General features: G+C 40.1%; 1 protein-coding gene across 1 annotated transcript in view; it reads right to left on the bottom strand.

Annotated features, from left to right (window-relative positions):
* Positions 1–21,037, bottom strand: part of moxd1 (monooxygenase, DBH-like 1) — a 91,554-nt gene that overhangs the window by 18,335 nt on the left and 52,182 nt on the right. Inside the window, exon 7 of the mRNA XM_060821228.1 lies at positions 2,543–2,709. Within this exon, the coding sequence (XP_060677211.1) occupies positions 2,543–2,709 (167 nt within the window). The remainder of the gene's footprint in view (positions 1–2,542; positions 2,710–21,037) is intronic.

Raw genomic sequence — 21,037 nt, 5'->3', positions numbered from 1 at the left:
AGGGCACTACTGATTCAGATCTTGTCTCGGACTGAAATTATTGCAGTGAGTGAGCTCTGTTTCTCACATTTACTATGCTATATATTTAAACAAACACTTGGAAAGAAGATATCCGAGACAAAAGCAATAAGCTGAAACCTAACAGTAAGCTTACAGGCATAACTGACTTGCAAAGGAAAACTATCAACACAATATTTGAAAACATAAAACAATCTAGTTTGGAAATTTTAGTTATAGAATTGTGAAATTAGAAATTTGTTAGAGTCATTTTTATTTAAATTCATAAATGTGAACATAGTTTTCAACAAAAAATTAAATTGGCTAAAAATGATTCTTTAGCAAGTTTTATATATACCAGTGATTCAAATATAAAGTGTGATTGTGAAAAATTGATTAGACTGTAGTAAAACTATTGTTAGACTATTGTAAAACTGTGCCCAAACAAAGAGGGTTAATATTTTCAGGAAGTGTGCACCATGTCAAAAACACTGTCAATAAATATTGGTATATAAGAAGATATCAGATAATTAAAATGTTTTAAAATTAAAAACATTAAAAGGTTTTAAGACTAAAATATGTTAGACACACCTGTAGCTTCAAATATTTTAAGTTGGTATGGATTATTTCATTAAACACTAAAAATGGTTTAAAACTGGTCAATTTTTTATTTCAGATCTTACCATTTTGCAAACCCTGGCAAAATTACAACATTTATAGTAATAAAAGAGCAAGGCAAGAAATCTATTCAAAATTCATTTTTAAGGAACAAAAGAGGACATAACAAGAATGCAGACAGGTTTGTCACAATGTTGGTCTTTTTATGAGGTTACTATGTCCTTGAGTTTGTTTTCCCCAGAGAGGGGTTAATTGGCAAGGCTCCAACTAGGCTGGGCTTGAAAGGTTTATTGAGGCCCTTTTTGTTCACCCCCCCCCCCCCACACCCCCCATAGATAATGCCTCTGGCCTAAGGCTTTCATGTCTTTTAAAAAAAGGTACAATCAAAGGGGAGTGGCCAGCTAGCTGGATAGCGAGCCTTCATTTAGATTCAGTTTAGCAGCAGTGTGTGTGAAGAAAAACTGCTGGCTCTCTCCTTCCTTCTGACTTCATAACCTGTAAGCTTTTTGTGTCAGTTTTAACTCTTTATGCTAAGGAGTCTTTTTATGGGGATTGTTGTAAGTATCTTTGGGACAGCCTCATTAAATTGAGATAGTTTGTCGGGTTTTTGGGTAAGATAAGTTATCTGGTATTCTGTTTTCTGTTCTTTGTGTTTCATTCCATAATTTTGTAAATAAATTCTGTTTGTTTAAAACTTGGCAGTCAGATCAGCTAATTCACTCCAGGAATACCCACTATACACTTACCTAAAACAAATAGCAAAGTACCTGCTTAAAAATGTTTTGAGGGGTTGGGCCTGGTCCATAACAGGTTAAATGAGTGGGCAAAATCTGGCAGACAGATACTGTAAAACATCAAAAAAATGTCAAATTGTTCACTTTGGCAGGGACAATATAAAAGCAGATTATTACTTAAACACAGAACAACTGTATAATTCCAAGGGCAGAAGGATCTGTGTGTTCTAGTGCATGTGTTACAAAAGGTTAGTTTACATGTAAAGCAAAGAAGTCAGAGGTCTATTGGAATGTTAACTTTTATTTTGACAAGAATAGACATAAACATAAGGATGTTATTTTTCAGTTATAAAGTGACCACCCAACAAATAATGTGTGCAGCTTTGGTTTCCCTATTCAAGGAAGGATGTAAATGTTTTGGAAGCAGTTCAGAGGAGGTTTATAACATTGATATGAGGAATGAGCTGATTGTCTTATGAGGAAAGATCAGACTGCTGGGCCAGTTTTCACTAAAGTTTCAATAAATGAATGTTATTTTGATAGATTGTATAAAAGATTCTGAATGGTCTTGATAAGGTGGACATGCAGAAATTGGTGATGCTGCTTTAAACTATAGCGGTCACCCTTTTATGATATGACTTTTTAAAAAATCTTCGAATGTTGTCCAACTTTGAAACTCTCTTAGAAGGTGGTTGAGGTGGGATCATTGAATATTCTTAAGGCAGAGGTAGTTAGATTCTTCTTAGGCAGGGGAATCAAAAGTTAGTTGAACGTAGATTGGAATATAAAAATTGGAACACAAACAAATATATCGACCATATTCTTGTTCACTGGTGCAGCAGGCTTAAAGGGTTGAATGGGCTACTTCTGCTCCTATTTCATGTGTACCTATTACTATATACAGAACGGATTAAATTTGAGAGGTCGGCAAACATCCTTATAGAGGCACAAGAGATTCCAGAAACAGCACTATGCAAAGCAAATACATTTAGTACAAACATATTTTCACTATTATCACTCTGACCTGGTAAAGAATAATATGTCTCTGATTAATGGTGAACTTGTTGCACAAGGACATTAATACCACAACTCAGTATCAGTGTCTTCCTTCTCGGTCACTACACTAAAACCAATCTCATAAAGCCAGATTCAGAAATAAATTGTTATTCTCAGCGGACAATATGGGAGCTTACCTCCTCTAGGCATTCCATGGTGCAATGACCCTGTGAAATATAACTTGGCATATTGGGTGGTATCATGTGGTAAAGACTGACCCAAACTCCAGTTTCAATAACTCCAGCATCGTACTTTCTCAACACAGGTGTATACAGCAGTTTTAACCCAGAGCTGTCTACATAGCCTATAAAAATAAACAATAGTTAAGCAGACAAGTTAGAAAACAAAATTTCAAGGCTGACTTGTTCATTTAATAAACAAAAGGTGAAATTAAATTCTCCACAGATGTATTTTGTTCGTTTGATGAGCTTCCTCCTACTTCTTTACTTTTAGTGCATAGTACAATCCTAAGGCTAACGGAAGTGTGTCAGATAGTAACTAAGATTGGCGGCAAACTATTTATTCCAACTCTAATTTTAATTGTTTACCTTGTACTTAAATGAGAAACATTTATCTTTAATGATTCAAACATGTTGTAGGGAATATGTTTTTGAAATATTTCCTGTTCTAGTTTAGTATGGGTCCACACTGTATCCAGAGGAAGAGATGAAACTGGGTGAGGCATTCTGCAAATAAGCCTCTACAAAATCAGTTCCAAATTCAAATCAGAATTTTAGAAATTTCACTCTCAAGGCCTTTACACTGCATAGTGGTAGTGTACCTATTCCTGGACCAGGAGGCCCAGGTTCAAGTCTCACCTGCTCCAGAGGTGTATAGTAACATCTCGGAAAAGATTGATTATGGTAATAGGTCTACATGGCAGCTCCTGATGATATCAGAACTGAAATAAGTAATACAGTTGCATGGTGGCTGTGCACTTGTAATCCACACTTGATGGCACAGTACGTTACACTGCAATAAATTAGGCCACTATCTTATTTTCATGCCTAAATATTTAGTTTAATTATTTATTTTAGATATCAATCACAGAACAAGCCATAATCATAAGTTCATAATGAACAATAAAAATGATTCACTTCCTACATAGCAATAATGTATTTTATGAGACAATAAATCATTCTTGATCCAGTGTGATCGTGTTATAATCCAGGAGATTGGCACCAGATAATGATGCTTGTTTGAAGAGCTGGTGCAGGCATGATGGGCTGAATTGCCACTTCCAGTGTCATAATAACACCGTAATTCTGCCATCATTTATCGCCATGCACATTCCCTGTTTATGTCTCCTTTTTTTTACTCCTTCTACCCCAAATCCTTACCTATGTCTTTACTATGTGGAGAAATTACTTTTTTAAAGCCCTAACCACTTTCCACTTCGCTGCCCCTCACAAAAAGTCATTAATTCAAAAATGTATGATCACTGGCCTCTTGCATACTTAATTCAGTACTCTTAATATACTTGTTCCTGAAAAGCTGACCCTTATTCCCCAGCACTTTTCAAGATCCTGATTATTAATGTATCTCCACTCTCAGTCCCAGCTTGCCCCAAAGCCAATCATAAAAAATAGCATTTATCCTTTCCAACCCCAACTCTGGGTTACTTCCTGCCCTCTAATTCACTCCAATTTCAATTGTGATCCTTCAATCATTTGATCAAGAGAAGATGAGGCAATCATGGCCGACCTGCATAAAAGCAAAAGAGAAAGCATATAATGTAGTGAAGGGCAGTGGGAAGCCGGAGGATTGGGAAGCCTCCAAAGACTAACAGGGAATAACGAAGAAAAAAGTAAGAAAGGAGAAGATTACATTTGAGCAAAAGCTAGCCTGCAATAGTAGGAAAGATTGCAAGCATTTCTTTAGATATCTAAAGGGTAAAAGAGAGGCAAAAGTGGACACTGGGCTGCTGGAAAATGATGCTGGAGAAGTAGTAATGGGGAACAAAGAAATGGCTGAAGAACTGAATAAACACTTTGTATCAGTCTTCACGGTGGAAGACACGAGTAATATCCCAAAAATTCAAGAGAGCCAGGAGGCAGAGATGACTACAATGGCCATCACCCCATCACCAAGGAGAACGTGCTAGAAGAACTAAAAGGTCTGAAAGTGAATAAATTGCCTAGACCAGCTGGGCTTCACCCGAGAGTTCTGAAGGAGATAACTGAAGAGACAGTGGAGTCTTTAGTGGTAACCTTTCAGGTATTACTTGTGATGATGCCGCTCCTTTAACAAAGTTAGTTTGTCTTTGTTTTTTTTTCTAGAGAAGTCATAATCTGATGTGTCTGGTTTGAATGGGTTTTAGGGCCAATTGATTATAGATAACAGATACTGCCTCAGACAAAAGGCTTTCAAGTATAAAACAAAATTGTACAATCAAAGGGGAATAGCCATTTCTCCAAGCTAACCTCTCCGGTTTTTTTTCCATTTTAGCAAGCTGTTACTTTTTGAAGCTGCTGGTCAAAGAAACAGCTGCATAGAAAAAGGCATTCCGTGCTTAATCTCTCTGCCATCTCTTTCTCCTGTAGGACCCTGTGTTTGATTTTATCTTTTTTGCCAGGGGTATTTATGGAGATGTAGCAGTATTTGGAACAGCATCATGAAGTTGCAATAGAGTTGATTGGGTTTTTTAAATAGTTCAGTTATTCTGCATTCTGTTCTCTTTTGTTTATGTTTCATTCAGTAATCTTGCAAATAAATTTTGTTTTGTTTAAAACTAAGTGGTTGGGCCAGTTGCATCACTCCTGGAATATCCAGTTCACACCTGCTTAAAACAATTAGCAAAGTTCGGGTCTGGGCTTCCTTTTTGAAATGTTTTGAGGGGTCTGGCCTAGTCCATAACAGGGAGTCAGGGAGGGTCCCAGAGGACTGGAAAATCACTAATGTACCCCCCTGTTTAAGAAGGGAGCAAGGCAAAAGACAGGAAATTATAGGCCAATTAGCTTGACATATGCTTTGGTAAGATTTTGAAGTCCATTGTGAAGAATGAGATTTCTGAATACTTGGAAGTGGATGGTAAAATAGGGCAAAGTCCACACAGTTTCATCAAGGGGAAGTCATGCCTGACAAATCTGTTAGTATTCTTTGAGATAATGAGCAAGTTAAACCAAGGAGAGCCAATGAATGTTACTTACCTGGACTTTGGTAATGTGCCACACAGGAGGCTGCTGAGTTAAGACTAAGGGCTCATGGTTTTAGAGGCCAGGTACTAGTAAGGATTGAGATTGGCTATGCGGCAGAAGGCAGAGAGCGGGGATAAAAGGGTCCTTCTCAGGGTGGAAGCTGGTGACTAATCGTGTTCCACAAGGGTCAGTGTTAGGACCACAACTTTTCACTTTATACATTAATTATCTAGATAAAGGAACTGAGGGCATTCTGGTCAAGTTTGCAGGTAGATGGAGGGGCAGGTAGAATTGAGGAGGCAGGTAGGATGCAGAAAGTATAAAACAGGTTAGAAGAGTGGACAAAGAACTGGCAGATGAAATACAAGGTGGGAAAGTGTCTAGTCAAGCACTTTGGTAGAAAGAACACAGGCATGGACTATTTTCTAAATGGGGAGAAAATTCAGAAATTTTAAGTGCACAGGTCTCACTTAAAGTAAACTTGCAGGTTGAGTCAGTCATTAGAAAGGCAAATACAATGTTGTCATTCATTTCAAGAGGACTAGAAAATAAAAGCAGGGATGTACTTCTGAGGCTTTATAAGGCTCTGGTCAGATCACATTTAGAATATTGTAAGCAGTTGTGGGCCCATACCTTAGCAGTAGCCCTGGAGAGGGTCCACAGCAGGGTCACAAGAAAGATCCCAGGAATGAAAGGCTTAACATATGAGGAACATTTGAGGACTATACTTGATACAGTGTAGAAGGATTGGGGTGGGTGAAAATATGTTCGAAACTTACAGAATACTGAACAGCATGGGCAGAGTGGACGTTGGGAAGGTGTTTCCATTGGTAGAGAGATAAGGACCCAAGGGCACAGCCTTAGAGTAAAGGGAAGACACTTTAGAATGGAGATAAGGAGAAACTTCTTCAGCCAGAGAGTGGGGAATCTATGGAATATATTGCCACAGAGGCTGTGGAGGCCAGATCATTGAGTATATTTAAATCAGAGATTGCTAGGTTCTTGATTGTCAAGGGGATCAAGGGTTACATGGATAAAGTGGAAGAATGGGGTTAAGAAACATATAGCCAAATTTTAATGGCAGAGCAGACTCGATGGGCCAAATGGCCTAATTTCTGCTCCTATATCTTATGCTGCCAAACCTGCTGAGTTTTTCCAGCAACTTCTGTTATTGATACTGCAAAGTTGTGTTTCATAGTGCCCTTTTCTGTCTGTGTGAATGCCTTTAATTCATACTTTATATTGGATAAATTCCCGGTAATTGCTTACATTATTTTAACAGGCATCATACATTTGATTCTATTCTATGGTCACTTCAATGAACTTAGTTTATCTACTATATTCTAATGCCTTTCAAAGCAAAAAGCGAATTTAAGAGCTCTAAACACTGATTAAAATCTTAATGCAGTATATTCACCATTCAATTAAAGTAATTTTTTTATTTGAATTGACAGAACTTATTGTTGAAATACTATAAATATTGTATGTGAATAACAGTACTATGAAACTTTCATTTCCTATGATGTAAATACATTTAAGTTAATTTTTAATACCTGCACAATTTCATTTTAAGACCAGCCAATAGCATGAATGTGCTAGTCACAGAATATAGGCCATAAAATGGGAAACAATTAAATGTGTCTGTTTTAACTATTTAGTACACAAGTTACTAAATAAGGATTCTTGAAATAATCTAATAACCAGCTGTTACTCACTTGATGTAAAATTACATGTACTAATTTTCACTGAGAACATTACATTTAACTTGGCCTCAGCTGCTAAATTGGTGTCTATTCACACACAAAAAATCAATTTACACACATCTTTTTACAATTTACAGCCATACAGCATGGAACCAGACCTGTCCGTCCAACTAGTCTATGCCAACCGTATTCCCAAACTAAACTCGTCCCATTTGCCCACACTTGGCCCATATCCGTCCAACTTTCCTGTTCATGAACTTATCCAAACATCTTTTAAATGTTCTAACTGTACCTTCATCAACCACTTCCTCTGGAAGTTCATTCCATACACAAACCACTCTCTGTATAAAACAGTTGACCCTCACGTCCTTTTTAAATCTTTCTCCTCTCACTTTAAAGATATGCCGCCTAGTTTTGAACTGCCCCATTCTCGGGAAAAGATCTTGGTCATTCACATTATTTATGCCCCTCATGATTTTATAAATCTGAATAAGGTCGCCCCTCAAATTCCTACGCTCCAGTGAAAGAAGTCCCAGCCTTTCCAGGCTATTTTTACATCTCAAACCTTCCATTCCTGGCAGCATCATGGTAAATCTTTACTGAACCTTGTGTAGCTTAATGTTATCCTTCCTATAACAGAGCGACCAAACTGCACACGGGACTCCAAAAGACGCCTCATCTACGTCCTATACAACTTCAACATGGCATCCCAACTCTGATAATCAAATGTCTGAACAATGAAGGCAAGCATGCTAAATGTGTTTTTAATCACCTTGTCTATCGGTGATTTAAATTTCAAAGAATTAAGTACCTGAACCCCTAGGTTTCCTTGTTCTACAACACTAACCTGCTACTAATTATTTAAGTCCTGTCCTTGTTAGTATTACCAAAATGCAAAATCTCGCATTTGTCCAAAGTAAACTCTATCTGCCACTCCTCAAGCCACTGAACCAATTGATCAAGATCTCTTTGTAATCTTAGATATCCTTCTCCACTGTCCACTATATCACCAATTTTGGTGGCATCTGCAAACTTACTAACCATGTCTCTTATATTCTCACCCAAATCATTTACATAAATAGCAAATAAATGTGGACCCAGTAGCAATACTTATAGAACAACCCTGATCACAGGCCTCCAGTCTGAAAAACAACTCTCCTCAACCATCCCCTGTCTCGCACCATAAAGCCAATTTTGTGTCCAATTGGGAAGCTCACTCTGAATCCAGCATAATCTGACTTTCCTGATTAGTCTACCTTATGGAACCTTGTCAAAGGCTTTACTGAAGTCCAAGTAAACAATGACAACTGCTCTGCCCTCAATTTTTTTGATTGCTTCATTAAAAGTCTCAATCAAGTTTGTGAAACACAATTTTCCTCACCTAAAACTGTGCTGACTATCCTTAATAATTCCTTACCTCTCCAAATGAACTTTTAACTTTTTAGGGAAAAAGATAAGTTTTCCATAATATTCTAAAACTAATATTATTATGATCACTAGTCCCAAATGTGATGATGTTGCTCCTTTAACAAGGTTATGCTGTCCTTGGCTTTTTTTTTATCAGAGAGGTTGTAAAAGACACAAACTCCGAGAAGTCTAAGTTGAAGGTTTTTAGGGTAAATCTGATTATAGGTAACAGATACTGCCCCAGACAGGCTTCCATTTATTTGAAAATAAAACACTTATACAATGAAAGGGGAGTGGACAGTTCTTCCAGTTCAGCTTTTCTCTGGTTTGGTTTGGTTTTTAGCAGTAGTGTTGTGAAGCTGTTGGATCCAAAGATGCAGGTCAAGGATGGTACTCTGACTTCTGTAAGACCCAGTGTTTGATTTTACCTTTTGTGCCTCAGGGGTGTTTATGGGAATTGTTGCAACGCGTTGAAACAGCATCATTAAGTTGGGATCTGAAGGGTTTTCAGATAGGTATTGTGTACTTTTTTGTTTGCGTTTCACTCAGTAATCTTGTAAATAAATTCTGTTTTGTTTAAACCCAAGTGGGTTGACCAATTGCAACCCTCCTAGACTATCCATGTTACACCTGCTTAAAACAAACTAGCAAAGTTAGGGTCTGGGCCACATTCTTGACATGTTTGGAGGGGATCTGTCCTGGTCCATAACACAAAACATCCCACAACTATCACTTTAGTCACTTGCCTACCTTATTTTCCAAATGAAGGTCAAGTTCTCTAGTAGGAACATTAACATACTGATCACGAAATTTCTCTTGAACATGTTTAACACATTCTTCACAATCCAAATCTTTAACACCATGGCAGTCCTAGTCAATATTTGGAAAATTAGAATTCTCTACTATTATAACCAGATTATTCTTACATATATTGAAGATCTCTACAAATTTGCTTCTCAATTTCCCTCTGACTATTGGGGGAACCTATAGTACAATCCCATCAAGGGGATCATCCCTCTCTTATTTCTAATTTCAACCCATATATTTTCACCAAAATGATCCCTCAGAAGTATCCTCTCTAATGAGAGTAAAATTATTTGCCATAATCAGAATGCTACTCCTTCCTCTCTTGCCTCTTTCTGTCTTTCCTATTACATAAATGATTTGGACAAAGGGATAGTAGCTAAATTTGCTGGTGACACAAAGATAGGCAGGAATTTTTTTTTTCAAAAAAAATCATTCACAGGATGTGGGAGTCACCAGACAAGCCAACATTTATAACCCATCTCTAATTGCCCAGAGGACAGTTAAGTGTCAACTACATTGCTGTGGGTGTGGAGTCACATGTTGGCCAGACCAGATAAAGACAGCAGATTCTCTCCTGAAGGACATCAGTAAACCGGGTGGGCTTTTCCTGACAATTGAAAATGATTTCATAATCATCATTAGATTACTAATTCCAGATAGTTATTGAATTCAAATTCCACCATCTGTCATGGCAGGATTTGAACCCAGGTCCCCAAAACATTATCACAGTCTCTGGATTAATGGATAATCACCTCCCCTTAGTGAGTTGTGAAGAGGACACAAGGAGTCTAGATAAGGAGACAAATAGTGTGAATGGGTGGACACAGATCTAGCAAATGGAGTATAATGTGGGAAAGTGTAAAATTGTCCATTTTAGCAGATAGAATAAAAAAGCATCTTATCTGAGTGGTGAGGGGTTGCAGAGCTCGAACACAGAGTCATAGAGATGGATAGCATGGAAACAGAAACTTTGATTCAACACGTCCATGTTGACCAGATAGCCTAGATAAATCTAGTCCCATTTGCCAGCACTTGGCCCATATCCCTCTCAATCCGTCCTATTCATATACCCATCCAGGTGCCTCTTAAATGTTGTAATTTTATCAGCTTCAACCATCTTCTCTGCAGCTCATCCATACACACACCACCCTCTGCGTGAAAAAGTTGTCCATTACGGCCCTCTTAAAACTTTCCCCTCTTACCTTAAACCAGTTCCCTCTACCATTGGACTCCCCCACCCCAAGGAAGACTCATTGTCTATTTCCCTATCTATAATGCTCATAATTTTATAAACCTTTGCAAGGTCATCCCTCCAGCCTCCGATGCTCCAGGGAAAGTAGCCTTGACATATTCAGCTTCTCCTTATAGCTCAAGCCCTCCAACGCTTCATAATATCCTTTTCAGGGTGGCACGGTGGCACAGTGGTTAGCACTGCTGCCTCCCAGCACCAGGGTCCCAGGTTCAATTCCAGCCTCGGGCGACTGTCTGTGTGGAGTTTGCACGTTCTCCCAGTGTCTGCGTGGGTTTCCTCCGGGTGGTCCAGTTTCCTCCCACAGTCCAAAGATGTATTGGTCATGCTAAATTGCCCATAGTGTTAGGTGCATTAGTCAAATAAAATGGGTCTGGGTGGGGAGTAGAGACAACCTTGGAATTTATAGTCCTGAAAGCCATACTTCAGTTGTTGGAAAAGGTTAAAAGAGATAGGGTTTATAATCATCTATAAAGGATAAGTTGATTAGGGATAGTCAACATGGTTTTGTGAAGAATAGATCATGCCTCACAAACCTGATTGAATTCTTTGAGAAGGTGACCAAACAGGTGGATGAGGGTAAAGTGGTAGATGTGGTGTATGTTTGAGAAGGTTCTCCATGGTAGACTATTGTCCAAAATACGGAGGTATGGGATTGAGGTTGAGTTGACAGTTCGGATCAGAAATTGGCCAGCTGAAAGAAGACAGAGTGGTGTTTGATGAAAAATGTTCATCCTGGAGTTCAGTTACTAGTGATGTACCACAAGGATCTGTTTTGGTTCCACTGCTGTTTGTCATTTTTATAAATGACCTGGATAAGGTTGTAGAAGGATTGATTAGTAAATTTGCAGATGACACGAAGGTCGGTGGAGTTGTGGATAGTGCGGAAGGATGTTGCAGGTTGCAAAGAGACATAGATAAGTTGCAGTGCTGGGCTGAGAGTTGGCAAATGGAGTTTAATGCTGAAGCACGTGAGGTGATTCACTGTGGAAGGAGCAACAGGAATGCAGAGTACTGGGCTAATGGTAAGATTCTTGACAGTGTCGATGAGCAGAGAGATCTTGGTGTCCTTGTATATTTGATCCCTGAAAATTGCCACCCAGGTTGATAGGGTTGTTAAGAAGTCATATAGTGTACTGGCTTTTATTGGTCGAGGAATTGAGTTTCATGAGGTCATGCTGCAGCTGTACAAAACTCTGGTGCAGCTGCACTTGGAATATTATGTGCAGTTCTGGTCACCCCATTGCATGAAGAATGTGGAAGCTTTGGAAAGAGTTCATAGGAGATTCACTAGGATGTTGCCTGGTATGAAGGGAAGGTCTTGAGGAAAGGCTGAGGGACTTGAAGCTGTTTTCATTAGAGAGAAGAAGATTGAGAGGAGACTTAATGGAGACATACAAGTTAATCAGAGGGTTAGACTGGGTGGACAGTGAAAGCCTTTTCATTGGATGGTGATGGTCAGCAGGAGGGGATATAGCTTTAAATTGAGGGGTGATAGATGTAGAACAGATATCAGAGGTAGTTTCTTTACTCAGAGAGTAGTAGAGGCATGGAATGCTCTATCCAATGGTCATTGGATAAATGTATGGGTGAAAATGGAATAGTTTAGGGTGGATGGACTTCAGATTGGTTCCACAGGTCGGTGCAACATCGAGGGCCAAAGAGCCTGTAATGCGCTGTAATATTCTATGTTCTAGAGGTAAATAGATTTTCGGTTACCAAAAGGATTTTATGATGGATATGCAGGAATGTAGAGTTGAGGTTAAGTGCTCTTGCCTTTGAGTTAGATGGTTGTGGGTTCAAATCCCACTGTAGACTTTGACCATTAAAAATCAAGCATGAGACATTTGGCAATACTGAGGGAATATTTAAGGTAGCTGTACTGATAATGTGTGACCAATAAGATTAGATCAGCCATGGCCTAATAAAATGGCAGAGCAGGCTCATTGGGCCAAGTGGCCTACTTTTGTTCACTGTTCAGATGTTTGCAAATTCAGTGACTAAACTTTGAGGGAAAACTCAAACAAGAAGAAAATTAACAATAGTTAACAAAGGAGCTGACTAAGCCCCCTCTCAGCAGAAAGTCATCTGGTGTTTTACCCAAAAGGGATAAACAGAAAAAAGGAGTATAAACTGACTCAACACTAATGTGTGTATGTTAGTTATCAAACTGACAATGGGCCAGTCATCAAAATATCCTTACACTTTAAGTGAAACAAAGGAGAAAGTAATAGGGTGGCACAATGGCTCAGTAGCTAGTACAGCTGCTTCACTGCACCAGAGACCCACATTTGTTTCAAGACTCAGGCAACTGTCTATGTGGAGTTTGCACATTCTTCCAGCGTCTGCCAGATTTCTTGCAGGTTTCCCCCCACAATTCAAAAACATGCAGGTTAGGTGGACTGACCAACTATGTCCGTGGATATGTGGGTTAGGTAGGTTAGCCATGGGAAATGCAGGGATAGGGTAGGGAGTGGGTCTGGGTGGGTTGCTCTTCAGAGAGGTGACATGGACTTGATGGGCTGAATGGCCTGCTTCCATAATGTAGGGATTCTATTCTATGCACAAATTGAAGTCCATTCAATTGAACGTGGTAAATGTGTTGTCAATCTAGCTCACTGTTTTATCCCAAATTATGCTGAGTTTCTTGAGTATTGTTGGAGGTACACCACCAAGCCAAGTAGACATCATTGAGGAAACAGGCAGTGAGTTACTTGCCACGGAATTCTTAGCCTCTCACCTCTTTTTTTTATTAGATTAGATTCCCAACAGTATGGAAACAGGCCTTTTGGCCCAACAAGTCCACACTGACCCTCCAAAGAGGAGCAACCCACCCAGACCCATTCCCCTACCCTATATTTACCCCTGACTAATGGACCCAACACAATGGACAATTTAGCATGACCAACTCATCTGACCTGCACATCTTTGGATTGTGGGAGGAAACCTACACAGACAGTCACCCGAGGCAGGAAAACCTGTGTCCCTGGTGCTGTGAGACAGCAGTACTAACCACTGAGCACTGTGCCACCCAGACACAATATTGATATAGAGTCATACAGCATAGAAGAGGCCCTTTGGTCCATAGGTGAGCACAGACCCAATCTACACAAACCTCATTTTCCAGTCCATAGCCTAGAATATTATATCATTTCAAGTGCTCATCAGCATGACGTTTCATGCTACTACTTGTCTCCTCAGCACTGCATTCCAGATCCCCACCCCATCAATGATGACTAATAGTGTTCAACTTCTGGTCAATGGTAACCCTCAAGATGTTGATAGTGGTGAGTTCAGCATCCATAGAATTGCTATCGACTATCTAGAGAAATAGTTATTTTCTCTGTTATTGCAAATTATTACTGCCTGGCATTTTTAAGGTATAAATGTTACTTGCCACTGAACAGCATAAGCCTGCATTTTATCTAGGTCTTGCTCATATGAAACGGACTGCTTCAGTATCTGATTTGCAAATGGTGTTGAACACTGTGCACTCACCACTGACATCCTTAATCTCTGGCCTTATGATCTGGTAAAAGTCATTGATGAACCAACTGAAAATGGTTGGGCTGAGGACACTCCCTGAGGAACTCCTGCAATGATGATCTGGGTCTTGATGACTTAATTCCAACATCCACATTCATCTTCCTTCGTGCCAGGTATGACTCCAACCAGTGGACACCTTTCCCTCCGATTCCCATTGACTCCAGTTTTGTTCAGGTTCCTTGTTGTCACACTTTCTCAAAAGCTGCTCAATGTCAAGGGCTGTCACACTTTCTCGCTTCTGGATTTTGACAATGGGCTACAACAAAGTCAGACCCTTCCAGAACTCAAACTAACTGTTTGTGTGCAGCCTATTTCTTTGTAAGTGTTACTTGCAAAATAGAAGAAAGTGAATCCTGATGAAGGGCTTATGCCCAAAATGTCGATTCTCCTGCTCCTCGGATGTTGGCTGACCTGTTCTTTTCCAACACCATACTCTCTTACTTGATTGCACTGTCAACTTCTGTCACTTTGCTGATGATCAGGAGGAAATGGATAGGGGACAAATGGCTGGGTTAACTTGCCCTGCTTTATATGCCCATGATATAAAGAGCAATTTTTGATTTTTCCAAGTAGATGCCATTGTTATAGCTATTATGGAACAGCTTGGCTTGGGGCACAGCTCATTTTGAATCACAAGTCCTCAGAATTATTGTCAGTATATTGTGGGAACCTACAGTGTTTGCAGTATCTACTGCCTTCAGCCTTTTCTTGATATCACATGGAATTAATTAAACTAACTGAAACCTGGCATCTGTGATGCTTTGGAATCCTCGATAAGACTGAGTCAGATCATTCACTTATCACTGGTTTTGATGCTTCAGATTGGGTAACGAATAAATGGAGGCATGGAAAATATTTAAGGATTCAAAAATATATCCACAGAATGATTTTATCTGGTGGAGGAATCCAGAACAAGGTTGCAAAGTCTTAATCTTAGATCTTGGCCACTTCAAAGGGAAAATAGTAAGTGCTTGTTTCACACAAAGGGCAGTGGAAATCTGGAACTCCGTCCTCTAAAAAGGTTGTGGATCCTGGATCAGTTGAAGTTTTCATGAGGCAACAGATTTTTGAAAACATATGGCTCTTAAGAGACATAGAGCAAATATAGCGAAATTGAATTGAAGTACAGATCAACTCTTTGCTCCTTTATGGACAATTTACTCTTTCGGGATGCGAGCCCATGTCTTTCCTTGCTTTTTCCATTCCCTCCTTCAGAAAAACCCTTCAGTGTCAGCCTTAGCCCACTTGGCAGCAATTTCACCTCTATATTGGAAGGCTGCCATTTCAGCCCTACTCCAGATACTTGAGCACAAACATTTAGACTGAGTTAATATCATTACACTTATACTAGCTTTAGAAAAAGGACAAATCAAATGAGAAGATTTAAATTAGAGAAGGTTGGATGGATTGGAATGAATGGCTGGCTATCTAAGACCGTAAATGAACAATGAGAAGTCTTTGTTACCATGTGTCTAGTTTTTACCCAAGCTCTTTCTTGTTGAAAGGGGGAAGGGCAGACATCCACAACTATTAATCCCTGGACGACTAAACATACAAGAAATTAAAGAGAAAATGAATCATGTGATGAATGTTGTTTCAAATCAGATACAATACCGAGCCGAATACAAAGAAGTCAGGGACGGTTGCACCAGGAAATGAGAGGTTCAAGGAGAGTGCATAAAAACAGATTAGCAGGGATCCAAGAAAGAAATACAAGAGCTGATTCTTAAAACTTATAAATAGCTATAAAAAAATACAAAGAAGAAGCACTGGTGAGTGTCAAAATAGAAGTTTTCACTTAGAGTCAGAAGGCATGGTTGAAGTATTAAATCAGTACTTTGCATCTGTTTTCAGTAAAGAGGATGATGTCCATGCCACAGTTAAGTAGGAGGTATTGGGGAAATAAATTGAAAGAGATTTGTTTTTTAGAAAGGGTATTTAAATGTTTAAAAGCTCTTAATGCAGAAAAGATTGGCAATGTAAGCACAGAAATGGCAGTTAGAGTTTAATCCAGACAAATGTGAGATGATGAACTTGAGAGGATCAAATTTAGGTGTGAATTATACTTTAATGGCAGAACCCTAAGGAACGGATCTGAGAGTGCAGGTCCACAGTTCCCTAAAGTGGGAATAACACAGGTGGCCAAGGTGATTAAGAAGGCATATGGCTTGCTTGCCTTCATTGGCCAAGGTATGGAGTACAAGAGTTGGCAAACCACGTTCCAGCTATATAAAACCCTTGTTAGATTGCATTTGGAGTACCATGTGTAGTTTTGGTCACCACACTTCCGGAAGGACATGGAAGCATTGGAGAGTATCGAGAAGGTTCACCAAGATGTTGCCATGTCTCGAGGGCAATGGTTATGAGGCAAGTTTAAAAAGACTGGGATTGTTTTCACTGGAAAACGGTGCCTGAGAAGACACTTGATAAAGGTCTACAAAATTATGAGAGGCATAGATAGGGTGGATAGTCAGAAACTTTTTCCCAGAGTGAAGTTTCAATTACAAGGGGGCACAAGTTCAAGGTGAGAGTAGAAAAGTTTAAGGGTGATGTGCAAGGGAAGTTTTTCACACAGACAGTGGTTGGAGCCTGGAATGCACTGCCAGAGGGGGTGGTGAAAGCAGATACATTGGAGACATTTAAGAGGCATCTGGATGGTTACATGAAAGGGAGGGAACAGAGGGATACACACTGAATAAGGACAGAAGGTCGGTTTTTTTGGTTTAATTCCAGCATGATGATTGGCACAAGCCTGGAGAGCTAAAGGAGCTGTTCATGTGCTGTATTTCTCTTTTATTCTTTGTTCTTATTCTAAATAACAGGCAAGAATTCCAAAGCAAAGAAACTGTGCTAGACTCATACAAAAGAGTGCTGAGATCCCAGCTGAAGTATTCTGGCCAATTCTGATCACTAAGCTTTAGGAAGAATTTTTAAGGACTTAGAAAGCGTGCAAAGGAGATTCACCAGCTTGGTAGCAGCAGTGAAGGGTTTCCGATACGTGGCAAAACCAGATACAGAGGAACCTCGATTATCCAAATAACAATTATCTGAAAATCGGATTATCCGAAGGCGATCTCAAGGACCCGATGGAAACATTACATCAAAGACGTGTTTCCAACAGTGATCGCATCTTTTGTTTACAGTGATTAAACAGGCACCGGCTCCAAATGACTGTCTGTCGCCCCCTCTCTCTCTTCCCATACTTTCCCTGGAGCTCTACACAGGGACAAACCCTAAACCCTCCATTCCCCGGATAATCTCTCCAACATTGTCCTGTACATGGGGAAAGGTGGAACCTGCCAAAAAGTTGCAGTAAAAAGTTGTGTGTGTGCGCTATTTGGAGACTTACCCCACAAAGGCAGCAGCAGCAGCAGTCTCGTTGTCGGTGTACAGTCCGGCTGCCCAGAGAGGGAGCGGATGTGTGCTGGGTTGGGTGGCGGGCGGGGGTGGTGGTGTTGGACGGGGGCAGGGGGCGGTGTGGGGGGCAGTGGACAGTGTTATACAGAGTTATGGGGCGTGGGGACGTGTTGCAGGGGGTTTGGGGCGTGGGGGTGGTGTTGGGGGCGGGGCTCGCACGCTGTGTGCTGCTGCAGTCTCCTGAACGGGGAGCAGACTTCAAAAACTCCAAGCCCCAGAGAAAAGGCATTTAATCGATTCACTGATTAATCAATTATCCGAACGAAATTGTGCCAGCCCATCACGTTCGGATAATCAAGATTCCCCTGTAAACTCCTAGGAGAAAGAAAGCCAAGGGCAAGAAGGGTTAGTAACTAAGTGTACAAATTTAATATAATTGGTAAAAGAAGCAGAGATTGGAGTAGGAAAACTTAAAATTATGCAGCAAGGTAGTGATGATTTAGAATGCAATGCCTAAAACGATGGATATAAATTCCATAACTTTTAATAGAATTGAACAACTAGTTAAAGATGACAAAAATGGAGCACGGGGAAGGAACTATCTAATTGGAACATCTTTCATATTGCCTACAGAATTCTGAAGTTCCAAAATCCTAAAACATTGGTTCTCTAAATTAAAGTTCTCTTTGCAATATTTTTGTAAGAAACAAAAGGACGATTCAGCATGCAGGTATTCACTTGTGTCAATAAGGTTAATAAAATTTTCTTACTGATGGAGCAAAGGATATAGTCCAGCGCCATTCAGCACACAATGGGGAATGTCAATCCTCAAGTGGAGCATGTCTCATTTAAAGTTATACTGGTATGAGGGGATTTTGCACTCAGTTGTCCAAAAATATGACCAGGAATGGATCATCTCAATATTGCAGTTATAGGCTGCCAAACTATTACAGCTTTGAATAAACAAAGGTTTATTAGGCTGAATGATGGTTTGTTTATAAAACAAGGAATCTAATCCTCCTCTGTAAAATGTTGTTACACAGCTTTAATTGGTATTTGACTCTCAATGGCCATAAAATGAGGAACAGAAAATTGATATTTTCCATGAAAACTTGCATTGGATTGGAGAGCTGTGTTCAGTAAGTTTTGTGATTTTAAGTTTTAGTTTGAAGGTTATGAAGTTTTAGTTTTATGTTAAGATTAACTTCGAATCATTGTGGAGAAGTAGCTTTTATTTTGTACACAAGATATTTTAAAAAAAAGTTCCGCACCTGGAAGCTGAAGTCAAAGTGAAACATTTCATTTTTACCAGCTGGTAAGTTATGCATTCCATGAACAAATGAATTTTTGAGTGGATTGTTTGACTTTTTGCAGTTGCAGTCAAATGGAATAGGGAAAGTCTAATTTTGTAGTGAATGCCTACGTTTGTTATAAAGTATTTTATGAATACTTGGTGATTTCATTGTCTGATCACTGGCAGTCTAATAGAAAATGATGGGTGGTTTTGTGCATATACAGAGGAACATCGATTATCTGAATACCAATTATCTGAAAATCGGACTATCCGAAGGCGATCTCAAGGTCCCAAGAGAAACACTACATCAAAGATGTGTGTCCAACACTGATTGCGTCTTTTGTTTACGGTGATTAAAAGTGCTGCCGAGGACAGTCCTGGACTGATGGAAGCGCAGGCACCGTCTCTATATGACTGACCTCCCACCCCACTCTCTCTCTCTCTCTTCCCACACTTTTCCTGGAGTTCCACACAGGTGTGTACCCTAAACCCCCTTCCCCACATAATCGCTGTAACATTGTACAAGACAGAGGTGGAACCTGTCAAAACGTTGCAGTAAAAAGTGCGCGTGGCTGTGTGCGCGTGCTATTTGGAGCCTCACCCCTCAAAAAGGCGGTAGCAGCAACCATCTTGTTATTGGTGTCCAGTCTGGCTGCCCCAGAGAAGGGGTGGGACAGAAGGGGGTGGGAGTGGGGACTGATGGGGATCACATGGCGGGTGGGCGTGGACAGGGGGCCGATTTTGGGGGTGGACAGAGGGGATGGTGTTGGGGGCGGCCGGGGAAGGGGGTGGGGGACAGTGTTGGGGGCCGGAGTTGGACGGGTTTTAGGGGGCGCGGTCGAGGGCTTGCGTGTGGTATGCTACTGCCACTCTCCTGAACAGGGAGCACACTTAATAGAAAACTCTGAGCCCCAGAGGAAAGGCATTGAATTAATTAACTGAATAATCAATTATCCGAATGAAATAGTGCCCATCCATCTCATTCGAAAAATCGAGGTTCTTCTGTATTTGATTGTAGCTTCAGAGGACATGCGGATAAATTCGTTCGGAGCAGAATCCCACACAAATCTGAATTCAGTTATAAGTTGTAGTAAGATGTGAATGGCTGACAAATTAAGGAAAAATTGTTCTTTTGGTAGTTCTATGACTGTTTTACAGCAGTTTAAAGTTGGCTACTAGTTAGGAATCATGTTGCACAGTAGCACGTATTCAATTGGAAGAACTGAAGTTTGTAGAGGGAGGTGTTGGAGATGACGTCCTCAAAATCCAGGAGCAGCAATTACTGCATTACATGCTGTTGCATTGTTTTGGAACTTTGGGGGAAAGAAGATCAAAACAACAGCACTTTAGAAAGGAGGAAGACAGACAAAAGCAATGACCACATGATCAGAGAAAGAAACCTATAGTGCTGTCTGACACAGCAGTGAATCTGCACAGTTACTGCTTTTGCTGTTTGAGTTCAAGTATCTCTGGACAGAGTGCGTCGAGGAAACATTAACAAACAGCAAAATTCCCAGCTGACTTTGGAGGAACCTGTGTGGGAGAGCTCACAGTCAGGAACAGATAAGTACATAGGTTTTAAGTGTAACCTTGTAGTAAACCTACAGTAGTGAGTAGAGTGGGCTCTTTCTTGATTAAATGTTTTATTGAGATCTGTCTCTTGATTGAATTTTAAAACTATGAATCATAAGTACTAAGTTAGCCTGGAGCAGTGTTGTTTTAGAGCAATAACACAGTGCTATTTTCTGGGTCGGTAGATTGTGAAGGAGAAAAGATGGCCTTTAGTAGAGTGATGTGCTCTTCCTGTTGGATGTAGGAGTTTAGGGAGAGTTTGCATGTTACTGATGATTATGTTTGCAGGAAGTGTCTTTGGTTGTGAATACTATCAGATCGCATGATTGGTTGGAGCAGCAGTTAGAGGCAATAAGGAATTTACCAGAGCTAGGGGGGTTGATGAATCACAGTAATAGGAAGGGAGAAAAGCCACAGACACACAGTCAGGTAGATGGGTTGACTCCAGGAAAGGTAGAAGAGGGAGGTAGGTAGTGCAGGAGTCTCCTGGGGCTATCCCCATCTCAAACAAGTATGCTGTTTTGGAAAATGGAAGGGATGATGCATTCTTAGAGGAATAT

The sequence above is a fragment of the Hemiscyllium ocellatum genome, chromosome 3 (assembly GCF_020745735.1).
Source record: "Hemiscyllium ocellatum isolate sHemOce1 chromosome 3, sHemOce1.pat.X.cur, whole genome shotgun sequence".
Taxonomy (NCBI): Eukaryota; Metazoa; Chordata; class Chondrichthyes; order Orectolobiformes; family Hemiscylliidae; genus Hemiscyllium; species Hemiscyllium ocellatum.
Note: the sequence above shows the minus strand (reverse complement) of the source record. Positions and strands in the feature narration are given on the sequence as shown.